Source organism: Rana temporaria, chromosome 8 (genome assembly GCF_905171775.1).
Source record: "Rana temporaria chromosome 8, aRanTem1.1, whole genome shotgun sequence".
Taxonomy (NCBI): Eukaryota; Metazoa; Chordata; class Amphibia; order Anura; family Ranidae; genus Rana; species Rana temporaria.
Window position 1 is genome coordinate 7,816,017 of NC_053496.1, and position 15,517 is coordinate 7,831,533.

Genomic DNA, 15,517 nt, shown 5'->3' on the forward strand with positions numbered 1-15,517 from the left:
AATTGAAGCAGAAATGTGCGCAAAGATATCGCAGTTTTGAGTGGTGTATGAGGGTTACATAGTAGGTGAGGTTAAAAATAGACACAAGTCCATCCTATGGGCCAGATTCACAGAAGAGATACGATGGAGTATCTCAGATACACCATCGTATCTCGGATTTTTACTGGTCCTATCTATGCACCTGATTCATAGAACCAGTTACGCATAGATAGGGCTGAGATCCGACAGTGTCACACTGTGTTACACTGTCGGATCTTTTTTTTGATTTAAAAATGGCGCCGGGGGGCGTTCCCGCTGATTTACACTGAATATGTAAATCAGCGAGATACGCGAAATTCACGAACGTACGCGGACCCGACGCTGTGTTCTTACGTCGTTTCCGTAGCGCGGTACCCGTCGTATACTTACCCCTGCTAAAAGCAGGGGTAAGTATTGTTAAGTATGGCCGTCGTTCCCGCGTCGAATTTGAAATTTCCTACATCGTTTGCGTACGCCGATTCACGAACACGCGCGTCGCAAGTCCCGCTCACGTCGCAACCACTGACGTCCTATTGACGTCAGTGGGAGCAATGCACGCCGGGAAATTCCCCGGACGACGCATGCGTATTTAAATCGGCGCGGGAGCGCGCCTGATTTAAATATGACACTCCTCTAGCCGCGGAATTTGAATTCCGCTGGGGGAGTTAGGATCCGCCGTCGCAAGTTTGGAGGTAAGTGTGTTGTGAATTTGACACTTTCCTCACAAACTTGCGAGGGCGGATCTTAAAACACATAGGTTACACGGATCTAAAGATCCGCTAACCTTTGTGAATCTGGCCCTATATGTGTGATTTTATGTCAATATTACATTGTATATCCCTGTATGTTGCGGTCGTTCAGGTGCTTATCTAATCTTTTTTTTTTTTTTTATTATTATCGAAGCTCCACGCTGAGACCACTGCCTGTGGAAGGGAATTCCACATCCTCGGAGCTCTTAAGCCTCATGCACACGATCAGTCCATCTGATGGGAACGGTGTGAAGGACCGTTGTCATCGGTTAACCGATGAAGCTGACTGATGGTCCGTCGTGGCTACACACCATCGGTTAAAAAAACGATCGTGTCAGAACGCGATGACGTAAAACACGATAACGTGCTATAAAAAACAAAGTTCAATGCGTCCAAGCATGCGTCGACTTGATTCTGAGCATGCGTGGATTTTTAACTGATGGTTGTGCCTACTAACGATCGGTTTTGACCCATCGGTTAGGAATCCATCGGTTAAATTTAAAGCAAGTTGGCTTTTTTTTAACCGATGGTTAAATAACCTATGGGGCCCACACACGATCGGTTTTGACCGATGAAAACGGTCCATCAGACCGTTGTCCTCTGGTTAACCGATCGTGTGTACGAGGCCTTACAGTAAAGAACCCTCTACGTAGTTTAAGGTTAAACCTCTTTTCTTCTAATTTTAATGAGTGTCCACGTGTCTTATTAAACTCCCTTCTGCAAAAAAAAGTTTTTTCCCTATTGTGGGCTCACCAGTACGGTATTTGTAAATTTAAATCATATCCCCTCTCAAGCTTCTCTTCTCCAGAGAGAATAAGTTCAGAGCTCGCAACCTTTCCTCATAACAAATATATTCCAGACCCTTTATTGGCTTTGTTGCCGCCCTTTGTACGCTCTCCATTTCCAGTACATCCCTCCTGAGGACTGGGGCTAGAACTGGACAGCATACTCCAGGTGCGGCCGGACCAGAGTCTTGTAGAGCAGGAGAATTATTGATTGTTTTAATGCCAATTTTCTGTTTGCTTTGTTAGCAGCAGCTTGGCATTGCTGAGCCTGCCATCTACTAGGACCCCCAGGTCCTTTTCCATCCTAGGTTAATACTCAACTATACCAAATATGATGATGGGCTAAGCCACATCAAATTATGCCAATTAAAGCGGAGGTTCACCCTAAAAACATATATTTAACATTCCATTCAGCATAATTCCAACATTTACACTATGCCGTTTTTTTTTTTTTTGTTGCTGTACATATACGTCTTATTGTTATTTTCCACCCGGCTTCCGGGTTCTCACTCCAGCGGGAGTAGGCATTCCTATGCAGAGGCTAGATGATTGACGCCTTGTGAAAAACTTCCCCCTGGCGCATAAGGCGCATCACCAGTTTTCCGAAAGTAGCCGGCTTTATACATCGCCTGTGCAGTCAGCTCTACACGGCAGGCGCCGTATAGAGCAGTTCGGCTACTTTCGGAAAACTGGTGATGTGCCTTATGCGCCGGGGGGAAGTTTTTCACAAGGCGTCAATCATCTAGCCTCTGCATAGGAACGCCTACTCCCGCTGGAGTGAGAACCCGGAAGCCCGGTGGAAAATAACAATAAGACGGTATGTACAGCAAAAAAAAAAACGGCATAGTGTAAATGTTGGAATTATGCTGAATGGAATGTTAAATACATGTTTTTAGGGTGAACCTCCGCTTTAACTGTTAAACCCATCTGACATTAAAACTATCTGACGTTAAAGTTTATCTCTGGGCAACATTAACCCCCGCACTAGCCAAACCACCCATTATATTTAAAAATATAAACTAAAATTTACCAAATACTTACCTGAATCCTCAATCCCGTGATGTGCCTGGTCCCAAGTCCTGTTTCTTCTGCGCTGCAAAGTCAAAAGGGACCTTCTTCAGGTGCCCACTTCACTACTTGGTAGACAGACACGCACACCAGAAATTTTCGCTTCATTTCGTCTTGAACGCATTTGTTCTTTGAAGAATTTCATTTCGTCATATTTGTTACGTTGAACCGATTTGTTTTCTGAATGAGTTTTGTACCTGTTTGCTATATAGTTCATATATTGTTGAACTAGAAGAAGGATTCGATATTTTCAGACGCTAGTCCAACCCACCAAGCGAAATCACACAAGCCGATTGGACAATATTGACTGGCATTGTGTGCATCCTAATTAACCACTTGCCGACCAGCCGCCGCAGTTTTACTACGTTATGTTACATCGTTTTGCCCTGTGGCCACTAGGGGCGCACACGTGCCACCGGAGGCACGCGCATGCCCCCCCCCCCACCACAGAGCGGATGCGATTGCCCGGCGGGCGCGATGACCTTCGGGCACCGGAGATCGCTCGTGACACAGCGAGAACCGGGATCTGTGTGTGTAAACAGATCCCAGTTCTCTGAGGAGGAGAAATGGCTGATCGTCTGTTCATACAAAGTATGAACAGCGATTTCCCCTAGTAGGTCCCATCCCCCCTTCACTTAGAACACAGAGAGGGAACACATATAACCCCCTTGATCGCCCCCTAGTGTTAACCCCCTTCCCTGCCAGTGACATTTTTACAGTAAATCAGTGCATTTTTATAGCACTGATCGCTGTATAATTGCCAATGGTCCAAAAAATGTGTCAAAAGTGCAGTATCTCAGGTGGCACCGTGGCTCAGTAAGAAGAGATACCGCCAGAAACAGCAGAGGTCGCAGGTTCAGATCCGGGTCCTCACACACAATTATTTTCTGGGGAGACAACTGTGGTGGGGCACAACAGCAAATGTTTGAGGAAAATCTATTTGGTTGGCCAGGATGTGTTTGCAGAAGTTAGTTTTATAGCCATGACATCCTTCCCCGATCATTCCTGCACATATCAAGCAATGACCATTTTCCATCTATTGTGAGTTCGGTTTATTTGGTTGGTATAAGAAGATTATTGGCTCCAGCTGCTTCCTGTCTGCAGGAATAAACATAAATGTGTCTTATCAAACTAATCAGTTTTCATTCACCTCTGTGATCCATGAAGGTGCAGACTAGTCTCTTACTGGTATTTACTGAGCGACTGCTTAATTAGGATTTTTTTTGTAATCCCCTGTTAAATAAATTTGCTTTCAAAACTGGTTTTATTTTTCTTATTAAAAGACGTGTTTCCATTGTAATTGCCGCGAATGGATTGGAAAAGCGCCAAGGTTTTTATTAGCCCGATAAATGTGAAGTGTCTCTAATAACGCGCTTTGATTGGAATTAGAATATGTAAATCGTCTACTCCTTCTTTCACAATATTTGTATTCCTTCACTGCATTTAGGTTTTTGTTAAAGAGGCTGAACTCCGATATAAACATAAAACCTTAGAGAGCCGTACTCTGCGGGGAGACATTGAAATGCCGTATTCCTCAAGATCCAGCGCGGTAGAACTTGACTTCTTTTTAACCTTGAACATTTCTGCCTGCGTCTCGGGGCTTTGTGTATTAAAAGGGAGAACTCCGTTAATGGAGCACTGTGTGGTCTGCTAAGTACTGCAAGGCGGCAGCCCGGGGTCACGAAGGGTTGTTAGATCTATTGACCAGCTACAGTGGCAGCACGTTCTCTTCATTTAAAGGTCAAACCCAGGGCCGATCCTAGGGTCACAGACGCCTGGGTTCAGAAATATTTCTGGCAACCCCCCATGGGCATGGTCATCTTACTAACTCCTCCCCTTTACAAATGTTTCTATGGCTACGACTCAAACACAGAGATGCTCCCTTAAGAAGTCTTCATTAATGTCCCATATCAGAGTCCCCCCCAGCAGGTGTCCCCCATCAGAGCCCCCCCCCCAGTAGGTGTCCCCATCAGAGCCCCCCCCCAGTAGGTGTCCCCATCAGAGCCCCCCCCCCTCAGCAGGTGTCCCCATCAGAGCCCCCAGCAGGTGTCCCCATCAGAGCCCCCAGCAGGTGTCCCCATCAGAGCCCCCCCACAGCAGGTGTCCCCATCAGAGCCCCCCACAGCAGGTGTCCCCATCAGAGCCCCCCCACAGCAGGTGTCCCCCATCAGAGCCCCCCCACAGCAGGTGTCCCCCATCAGAGCCCCCCCACAGCAGGTGTCCCCCCATCAGAGCCCCCCCCAGCAGGTGTCCCCCATTAGAGCCCCCACAGCAGGTGTCCCCCATCAGAGCCCCCCACAGCAGGTGTCCCCCATCAGAGCCCCCCACAGCAGGTGTCCCCCATCAGAGCCCCCCCACAGCAGGTGTCCCCCATCAGAGCCCCCCCACAGCAGGTGTCCCCATGAGAACCCCCCACATCAGGTGTCCCCATAGATCAGTACTTGTCCAATAGATCCATGTAGCTCGGGCGCGCTGGGAGCAGAAGCACATTACAGGGGGGGCAGGGCATAGGTGGCATCTTTGGTTACTTGGAGGGTGGCACTCGGAGAGCATTTCTGGGAGTACCACGGTATGATTGGTAGCAGCTCTGGCCAACCCAGAAGCCTCTCATCACACCGCCTATGGGAAAAGAGCCGACACACACAGAGGGGGTGAGGCAGACAGGAGACTGCTCCATGCACACCGGACAGAATTAATTTGTGGAGCCTAGTGCCGGAACGTGTTCTAGTACTAGGCTCCGATGTGGTACCCAGCCCGGATTCCGGGGACAGCGGGAGGTATGCGCTCTTGTCAGTTGCCAGCGGAGAGAGCAAGCGGGATGGGGAACCACAGCACCCGCTACATGCGTTCCGCCTCTGGACACAGACAAGGAGGAGGGAGGGGAGCACTTTTAAGCTTCTGTACCCCCACCTCTGCGGCGCCTGGGTGCAGAGCACCCCGTGCACCCTGCTTAGGATCGGCCCTGGTCAAACCTCAGAAGTGGGCATTTAAATCACTCTCAAGTATGTTTTCTTACCATCTCTCTCACTCATTGACAATATTTCCCTTCATCTACTGTCCTGGTGACAGCAACAGGAACTTATGGGAAACCTCTAATCAGGACACAGAAGTTTTTTGAGGGCTATCCGCACATTCCTCTTCCAGACCATTTCTGTGACTCCCATTTCTAGTTCTGATGTCACAAATATAGAAAATGATTAGAAAAGTACCTAGTGGCATCACAGACAGCAATACGACCCCAACAGACATTTTTTATCCTTCCCTGATAGTTTTTTAGCTCTAAATGGGAGGGAAAAAATTGTTTTGGCTAGTCTTAGGACCATCTGTCACAATCAGGGGTCAGACTTGGAGACCAGTCGCTGTAGCAGTAGAGAGGCTCCCACCGACTAGTTGGATATCTACACAAGCAGATCACCCAGGCGGATGACATGGGCTCATCTGAGGTGAGCGGTAGTAACCGGTACTCACCAGAGCTCCTGATGGTGGAGATGGATTTTGCTGAGTGTTAGTACCAGGTCGCGGTCCTCAGTAGGGTTGTCCCGATACCACTTTTTTAAGACCAAGTATCGGGACAACCCTAGTCCCCAGGATCGCTTCATCAGGAGGTGAGCAAGCCGGGGTCCAGTAGCAGATATAATAGGTAGGGATCAAGTGGAAGCATAGTCAGTAAAGAGGCCAAAGGACGGTAACAAGTAGTTGCAGGTTGGGATTAAACAGAAGCGTAGCTGGGGAACAAGGTAAAGGTCGATATCAAGAGGAAGGTTAGCAGAGGAACAAGCCAAAGGTCAGTAACATGTGGTTTCAGGTTGGGATTAAACAGAAGCATAGCTGAGGGACAAACCAAAAGGTTGGTAACAAGTGATTGCAGGTTGAGATCAAGAGGAAGCGTAGTCGAGGAACAAGCCAAAGTTCGGTAACCAGTGGTTGCAGGTTGGGACCAAAAGGAAGAGTAGTCGAGGAACAAGCCAAAGATCAGTAATGAGTGGTAATGAAGATACAAATGTCAGAAGAAGTGACAAGTGTGAGATATTGGCTGGAGAGAGCACAATAATCTGGCAAACAGGAAGTTCAAAGGCATGGCTTAAACAGGAAGTTCGTGGGAAGAGCAAAGGGATCAAGGTTCACGAGAAACAAGGTACAAGGCAAGAGTGGCCAAGGAACTGTTGTCCAAGGAGCTGTCCAGCAAGAAGAGACATAGAGCAGAGGTTGCAGGTTCAGATCAAGGTCCTGACACCGCTGAACATAGAAAAGCATCTTGTTAGCAAGTGGTTAGGACAAGGCAGCTGCAACTATGATCTTAATGTAATTTTTTTGGCAGCCAGCGATTGCCTGTTCAGTAAAAGTGACTTGGACTACTTTCACAGTGGTGAAAGTAGTCTCAGGCCCCGTACACACGGCCGAGGAACTCGACGTGCCAAACACGTCGAGTTCCTCGTCGAGTTCAGGGATGAAGCCGCCGAGGAGCTCGGCGGGCCGCCTTCTCCCATAGAACAACGAGAAAATAGAGAACATGTTCTCTATTTTCTCGACGAGTTCCTCGGCGGCTCCATCGAGCCAAAAGTGTACAGACGACAGAGTTTCTCGGCAGAATCCGGGTTTGACCGAGTTTCTCTGTGAATTCTGCCGAGAAACTCTGTCGTGTGTACGAGGCCTAAGAGTGGTTAATAACCAAAAAGATTTTGACTTTGTTGATCCTTTGGCAGGAAAGTGAATCTTCCATTTTTCATTGAAGTTCCGCTTTAACTTTGCCGATAAACACATGAAAGTGGGGAAACTTGACTTCCTCTGTCAGTGATATTTGATGGTATATTTTTCAGGTCTTTGTATGCCACACGATGGCTATAGTTTATAATCCTTTTAAAGTACTTGTACGTCAATTTTCCCACCTTGACCAAGCCCAGTCACATCACATGCTGAGCAGATTAAAAGACGTGTCCCATAAACTGGCACCCGTCACCCCAAAGGACTCCCATTCCAACTCTACCTAACAAATCATTCTCCTTTATTTTAGACCAGGGGTCTCCAAACATTTGAAACAGAGGGCCAGTGTACTGCTCTTCAAACTTTAGGGGGGCCGGACTGTGGCCAGCAGGAACAGAAAATGCCCCAACATCGTGGGAGTAAACAATGCCGTAGACTGGGTCACTGGGAGTAAAAAAAGTTGCATTGCAATGCATTGGTGTCACTGAGAGGAATAGTGTCCCATCATTGGTATCAGTGGGAGGAATAGCACCCTATCATTGGGAGGAATAGTGCTCCGTCATTGGTGTCAGTGAGAGGAATATTGCCCAGTCATTGGTGTCAGTGCGAGAAATAGTTCCCCATCTCTGGTATCAGTGGGCTGAATAGTGTCCCATCATTAATGTCAGTAGGAGGATTAGTGTCCCCAAGGGTAGGATAAAGGCAAGAAAAGGGGTACATCCACTGTTTTAGACTGAAGAACATTTAAAGTGAACATCATGAGGAAAATGCATTACCAGTAACTTGGTAAAATGTGTACATACATGCATCTACATATCCCTCAGCCATTAGGGATTTAGGGGAATGTTGGGGACTTCCATTTAACACAGCCCCTTTTCTCTTATGGTCTCTGGTTTTCTTCCAGAGTTAGAATCATTTCGACAGGCACCAAGTTGGTCCTTCAGACAGAGAAGTTACACCGATTATTGCCAGATTCTTGTTAGAATTGGCATTATCCATTTCCCATAACCTGGGAGGAGTCTCCTAATGGACGGAGCCATTGGCCTACCCGTGGGGATGGGGGGATGATTACATTATGTTGTAAACTGGAGTTCAGTTTAATTTGTTATCGCCTCTATGGTAATGTTTTTCAATTGACTTTCATTTTATCATAACAGTTGGTATGATAATGCTGTAAGTTTTATTATCACAAAGCAGACTAAATAAAGTGTATATGTATTTGGAATACCAATGGGCAATTATGCTATTGGAGAAGTCCTCCACTAGCCCACATATGCTTTCCAATTCATGGTGAATGAATAGACTAGGGGTCTCCATGGGCCGACCCCCTACAAGGCTTTATCTGGCCCACAGCAACCTGTGTTGGCTGGCAGTGGTCTGTGTATTGTAATACAGTGACTGGCGCATTAACAGTCAGCCATAATCCTCCCCCAGTGTCCAGCACAAATTGCCCCCTTCCCCTGCTGTGGTTGGTTGCTAGGATGCTGGCAGTGATTATTGCGCCATTGCCAGCATTCATCAGACTTCCTCGTGCTCTGCCTTTCAGCTTCCCCTGCTGTTCTGCCACTTGAAGGGTAAGGGAAAACTTTGCTAGACACATGTGAATTCAAAGGGGGACTATGCTTAACACACAAGGATGCAAGGGGTACTCTGAGGGGCACACATGGATGTAAAGTGGCCATTGATTCCTCCATCCACCTTGTTTGTGTATGGCTACTTGAACACTTGTAAAATATACAATGTTGCCCTTGTACTAAAATGTCTGAAGACCCCCCAAGTTAGACAAATCCTTCCAAATCGAATCTCAGGTTCTCTGCTGAAACCATTTGTTCTTCAAATGCAATGAGATGGCCCTTCGATTCCACCACACGTGACGGCCCCTCGATTCCACCACACGTGACGGCCCCTCGATTCCACCACACGTGACGGCCCCTCGATTCCACCACACGTGGCGGCCCCTCGATTCCACCACACAGGATGGTCCCTCTATTTCACAAGTTATACCAAAAGCAAGCTAAACAAATCCTTCCAAATAGAATCTCAGGTTCTCCGCTGAAACCATTTGTTCTTTAAAATGCAATGAGATGGCCCCTCGATTCCACCACGCGGGATGGCCCCCTCGATTCCACCACGCGGGAGGGCCCCCTCGATTCCACCACGCGGGAGGGCCCCCTCGATTCCACCACGCGGGAGGGCCCCCTCGATTCCACCACGCGGGAGGGCCCCCTCGATTCCACCACGCGGGAGGGCCCCCTCGATTCCACCACGCGGGATGGCCCCCTCGATTCCACCACGCGGGATGGCCCCCTCGATTCCACCATACATTATGTAAGAGTCACTTTGCTTGTATGGTCAGCGTTCCTGCAACTCTTGATGGCCCCTCAATTCCACCACACTTGATGGCCCCTCGATTCCACCACACAGGATGGTCCCTCGATTCCACCACACAGGATGGTCCCTCGATTTCACCACACAGGATGGTCCCTCGATTTCACAAGTTAGACCAAAAGCAAGCTAAACAAATCCTTCCAAATAGAATCTCAGGCTCTCTACTGAAACCATTTGTTCTTCAAAATGCAATGATATGGCCCCTCGATTCTACCACGCAGGATGGCCCCCTCGATTCTACCACACGTGACGGCCCCTCGATTCCACCACACGTGACGGCCCCTCGATTCCACCACACGTGACGGCCCCTCGATTCCGCCACGCGGGACGGCCCCCTCGATTCCGCCACGCGGGACGGCCCCCTCGATTCCGCCACGCGGGACGGCCCCCTCGATTCCGCCACGCGGGACGGCCCCCTCGATTCCGCCACGCGGGACGGCCCCCTCGATTCCGCCACGCGGGACGGCCCCCTCGATTCCGCCACGCGGGACGGCCCCCTCGATTCCGCCACGCGGGACGGCCCCCTCGATTCCGCCACGCGGGACGGCCCCCTCGATTCCGCCACGCGGGACGGCCCCCTCGATTTCACAAGTTAGACCAAAAGCAAGCTAAACAAATCCTTCCAAATAGAATCTCAGGTTCTCTGCTGAAACCATTTGTTCTTCAAAATGCAATGAGATGGCCCCCTTAATTCCACCACGCGGGACGGCCCCCTCGATTCCACCACGCGGGACGGCCCCCCTCGATTCCACCATACATTATGTAAGAGTCACTTTGCTTGTATGGTCAGCATGCCTGCAACTCTGCCAACGAGACATTGGGTCGGTTTTGCTGTTTGTATAATTTAAAGCACAATGTCAGCATATTCATTCCCAGGTGATCGCCGATATGAAATTCTGCTGTTAGTGAACAAATTATTTTCTAAAAATACACATTAATATGTATTCATGAAGCTCTACGGTTGAGTGATCTTACGTTTCAGCTGGAAATTGAGAACAGATTAGCTAAGTGAGAGTGGCAATAAAGCATACTGCCACATTAATGCAAGAATAAGAATGTCATTCCGTGTCCAGCACTCCGCAATGTTTGGTGCCAGCGATTCTCATGCAATGTGTACATATCTTTAAGTCTAGTTATCGATTCGTTTGACACAAGATGGAATTACCATTTTCACTTGAACACGCTGCTACTGAAAAAACATGTAATTACCGGGAACTCGCGGCTTTCTTTACAATTCGAACCTCACCAGTCAGAATGATATATCCCAATATTACACAGCGGATATTTTTCTGTGCGCTGTTATTACAGAACTCTATTCCTCGATTATGTAATCTGTTGTCACATCAGAAATAACAATATTCTTTTTCTCTGTCATTTTAGTGCCAACAATAACTCAGACGGAAGCAAGTTAAATGGGCAAGGAAATCTCCAGAATTCCCCTGACGCACAAACGGAGCCAAGAAGCGACTTCTACACCGGGAACAACATTCAGAAACAACTGGTTAAAGAGGGTAAATGGAATCCATTGTGTTGTGTTGACTTTTTCTTCTTGCTGAGAAATGCAGTTGTAATCTGACTACAGCGACTATTACTATAATAAACGAGTACTGCGATAAGCACATCCGATTCCAAAGATCTCCAGCCAGTATGCATAGTGTATTATTGTGACTATGGATGTACAAAAGAACACTATGGATATAGAAAGTGCCAGTCTCCACAGGGAGGAAGCAGGGAAATTGTCCTATACTATGCATCAGTTACAAATCTTCTCTTTGGCTAAGAAGCTGTCACAGATCAGGGGTTAGCCTCGGATACCAGTAGCTATCGCAGCGACCAGCAGGATAGGTATACAAGCAGGTCACCCGGGCGGATGATGCGGGCTCACCTGAGGTGCAGAGTCTAAGCACCAACTAGTGTTCACCAAAACTGATGGTGAAGATGGGTTTTGCTACATGTTAGCACCAGGTCGTGGCCTTCAGGATCACCCCAGCAGGAGGTGATCAAGAGGAAACGTAGTTGAGAAACAAGCCAAAGGCCGGTAACAAAATGATAGCGGAGATAAAGACAGCTGCAGGCAGACCGGGCATTTGCCCATCGGATCGGGGCCACCCACTCTGTGGCATGTTGATGACCAGGCCGCACAGTGTGGTAGGTAAGTGGCGACCGCGGCCTGGACAGGGTCAACACAGGCCGCGGCCGCTGCTCGCCTACTGCTATGCGGCCATGCCTGTGTCTTCTCCGGTGGAACTAGCGGCTGCATTGGCTGAGCTGTGTGTCTCTCTCACACACAGCTCAGCCTCAGAGCCGATGCTGACAGTTACGCTCTCCGCTCCTACGGACTGCTGCTCCTGCAGCCATGGGTGTCCACACGGTGGGGCAAGGAGGGAGAGAGCTGTGGGCTGCTGTCAGGATGTTTCCCCCTCCCTTTCTCATGATGGCAGCATGGGAGAAGAGAAAGATTCCTGACTGATATTCTTCCTTCCCCATTGGCCACAGCGAAGGGCCAAGAGGGGCATCATGGGAAATGTGGTCCCGGAGAATGGGTGGCCCAATTGTTCATTACAGTGTGGAGGATCGACACCAGCCACCCCCGCAAATGTCTACCTACGCCCATCCCACCCAGGTCCCTGGAGAAATTGGCTACTCCGACTAAAATGCCCAGGCCTATTTTTTGTCCCAGTCCTGGCATGGCTGCAGGTATGCAAGGAGTAAGACATCGGCTTGAGAGTGCACAAGAATCTGGTAAACAGGAAGTGTAAAGGCATGGCTTACATAGGAAGTTCATGGGAGGATCAAGGAGTTCAAGGTTTTACAAGAAACAAGGCAAGATTATCTAAGGGTTCAAATAGGATGCTGTCCAGCATCTCAGTTGACTCAGCAACGACAGCTACTGTTGGATAGAGAAGAGGTTGTGGGTTCAGATCTCGGTCCTGATAGAAGCCCTGTCCTTGCAGCATTGGTGGCTCTTGCGGTTATGAACTAATGAAGATTCATCTATGCTACACTTGGGCCATAGTGCAGGAGACCTACTGGCACCGAACATTTGGACCAGTTACAAATTTTCTGGAGGCCCTGTATACACATTGTACTATTGCGATTCTGGATGTACAGAAAGTGTCAGACCCAATAGTGAAGAAGCTGGGACATTGTCCTATACCAGTGATGGTGAACCTTGGCACCCCATATGTTTTGGAACTACATTTCCCATGATGCTCATGCACTCTGCAGTGTAGTTGAGCATCATGGGAAATGTAGTTCCAAAACATCTGGGGTGCCAAGGTTCAGCATCACTGTCCTATACTATGGACCAATTACTAAATTTCTCTTTGCCTAAGAGGCCGTGTATGACCTTGCAGCACTGGTGGCTCATGATGTTATGAACTAATGAAGGTTCATCTACACTTCATTTGCGAGTACACTGGCAATTCTGTGAGGGTTGTACCAAAAAGCAAGCAAAAGTAGGCATCCTTTTTTGTTAACTTACATGGGTCGTGTAAATTTTATATGTTGGTATATATACGTTCCTCTATAGTAATTCTTCTACTTCTTCTTTGTTTTCATTGCAGGTAAATAATGGATTTCAAGCAGAAGCAACGTGTCAAGTTCTTGATGAAGGAGGGGTGAGGGCTGTCCAATGTTCACAGAAGGCTACAGAATGTTTACAAAGATGACACCAATGTCTTGTTATTGGTGTCATCCCAGTAAACATTCTGTGGATGTCGAAAAAGCCTTCACCCCTCCTTCATCAAGAGCTCAATGACGACACATTGCTGCTCCATGGAATCCATTTTTTACCTGCAATGAAAAAAGAAGAAGAGTTACTCTACCAACATGCGAAATTTGACTAATCTAAAAAGGTTGGCGTAACGAAACGTCCCACACTACACTTGAGTGCTTCCTCCCAGTCTGAATATAGATATCAGATATTCCAACCACTAACAAGCACAAAACAAGACAATACTCGTTTGATTGCTGAACATGGACTGTTTATTACAACCAGAATACAAGTCTTATATACAGTTACAGAGGAGGAGGTCCCCCCCTCCTGCTGATATTACTCCAACAATACACCTGTAACCAGAAACATAAATTAACATGAGCTAATTAACGAATCCTTTAAAACAGCCGATGTGACTCCCTAACTACAATACACATTATCATACATATTAACACAGAACTTCATACAATTGCAGGGTTAATTGGCACAGACAGCAATGGGTAAAAGAGTCTTAGAAGTTCTGCTAGACTCATTTACATTATAACAGACATGTGGCTGGAGTTGATGACATTTGCATCTAACAGTATGTGTCCCAACATTATGAATCAGTCACTATTTCTAATATGGCATATACAGGGTTCCCAGAGTCTGTGTGTCTTGGAGGGACATGGACCTGAATCCAAAGTAACACCACCTCAAGGGTCCCCAGGCATACAGCTCACAAAGAGCACCGTTCCCCCAAATGCCAGAGTCCATGATCGGTAGGCAACGGGCTAGCATCAAGTCCTCTCCAAATGCCTCTGTCCTGGCTAGGTCTGTCACAGTTGGTAATAAAGTTATGTCCCTTTTTGCATTACTTTTGGTACAATCTTCATATGTAGTCATCCCAACCACAACAAAGGACTTCAATGTTCAATTTTCCATTGCAGCATCCACCCCACACTGGTCAGTCATGCCAGGAATTTTTGCCATCACTGGCATGCTCTTCATTCATTTTTGGCAGTGTAGCCAGATTTGATAGAAATACCTCTATGCCTTTTGAACAGATGAAAAAGGAACGGTCGCCGAATTGCATTTCTTAATTTATGTTGGAGTGCATCATGGTGATCCACCACTGCCATTCCAATGCTGTCCTGGGTGCACTGCGGAGTCTATCTGCAGCTCACAGCTCAGCTTTAGCAGGCTAAAGCCTTGTACACACGGCGGTTTTCCCGGCAGGAAAACTGCTAGAAGAGCATTTGGCCGGGAATCCCTGCCGTGTGTATGTTCCCTAGCAGTTTTCCCGTCAGCAAAACAGCCGGGAATCCCGATGGGAAAAAAAAGAGAACCCCGCTCTCTATGTTTCTCGTCGGGTTTCCGGCAGAGCGTTTCCTGCCGAGAAAACCATCCGTCTGTATGCTTACCTGAGTGTCGAAAAACCATGCATGCTCGATAGCTTACAAGTTAGCTTGGGGTGTAGCAAGATGTGTGGCGACGGAATCGAATGCAACGAGACGCCGGCTCGTTGCAGTCGATGACATCACCGCGTTCTTGCTATTCAAAAGAACGGCGGTTCTTTTGAGTGGCCGTCTGTATACACGTCTTTGCAAGGCAAGCTTGCCAGGAATCCCGTCAGGATGTTTTTTTTTCCTGATGGGATTCCCGGCCGTGTTTACAGGGCTTAAGCCTGGCTTTCTAGCCAAACCTGCTGTTGTCTCCAGCCCAAGTCAGTATCCTGTATATTTCTGTGAATAACACTTGAGCCAGAGGTAAATACGAAGATATGGGGGTTGACTTACGTAAAACTGTGCATAGTAACCAATCAGCTTTCAGTTTTTTGTGTCAAAGCTTAAGCAGGCCATACGGTCGAATTTCGAACAAATTTTCTTTTCAAAATCAGAAAGTTCGTCCGACCAAGCCTTCATGTTGCTACAGAAAATAATTTTCATTGCCGGGAATATTCTTTTCTTGCACATGCGCATTTTTTTTTCTATTACATTTCTCGCACGATTCTGCCATCATTGATTAGAAAATCGTTTCCGATTCCTAAAATTTGATTGCCGCACGAAAATCGGCTGTTGCTGCAGCCCGCTATTGGTGCGAAATTCGTA

The 15,517-nt window shown here is 47.7% G+C and overlaps 1 protein-coding gene across 1 annotated transcript in view; it reads left to right on the forward strand.

Moving 5' to 3' along the window:
- ZMAT4 (zinc finger matrin-type 4) overlaps positions 1-15,517 on the forward strand; it is a 436,402-nt gene that overhangs the window by 394,813 nt on the left and 26,072 nt on the right. Inside the window, exon 6 of the mRNA XM_040361262.1 lies at positions 11,090-11,220. Within this exon, the coding sequence (XP_040217196.1) occupies positions 11,090-11,220 (131 nt within the window). The remainder of the gene's footprint in view (positions 1-11,089; positions 11,221-15,517) is intronic.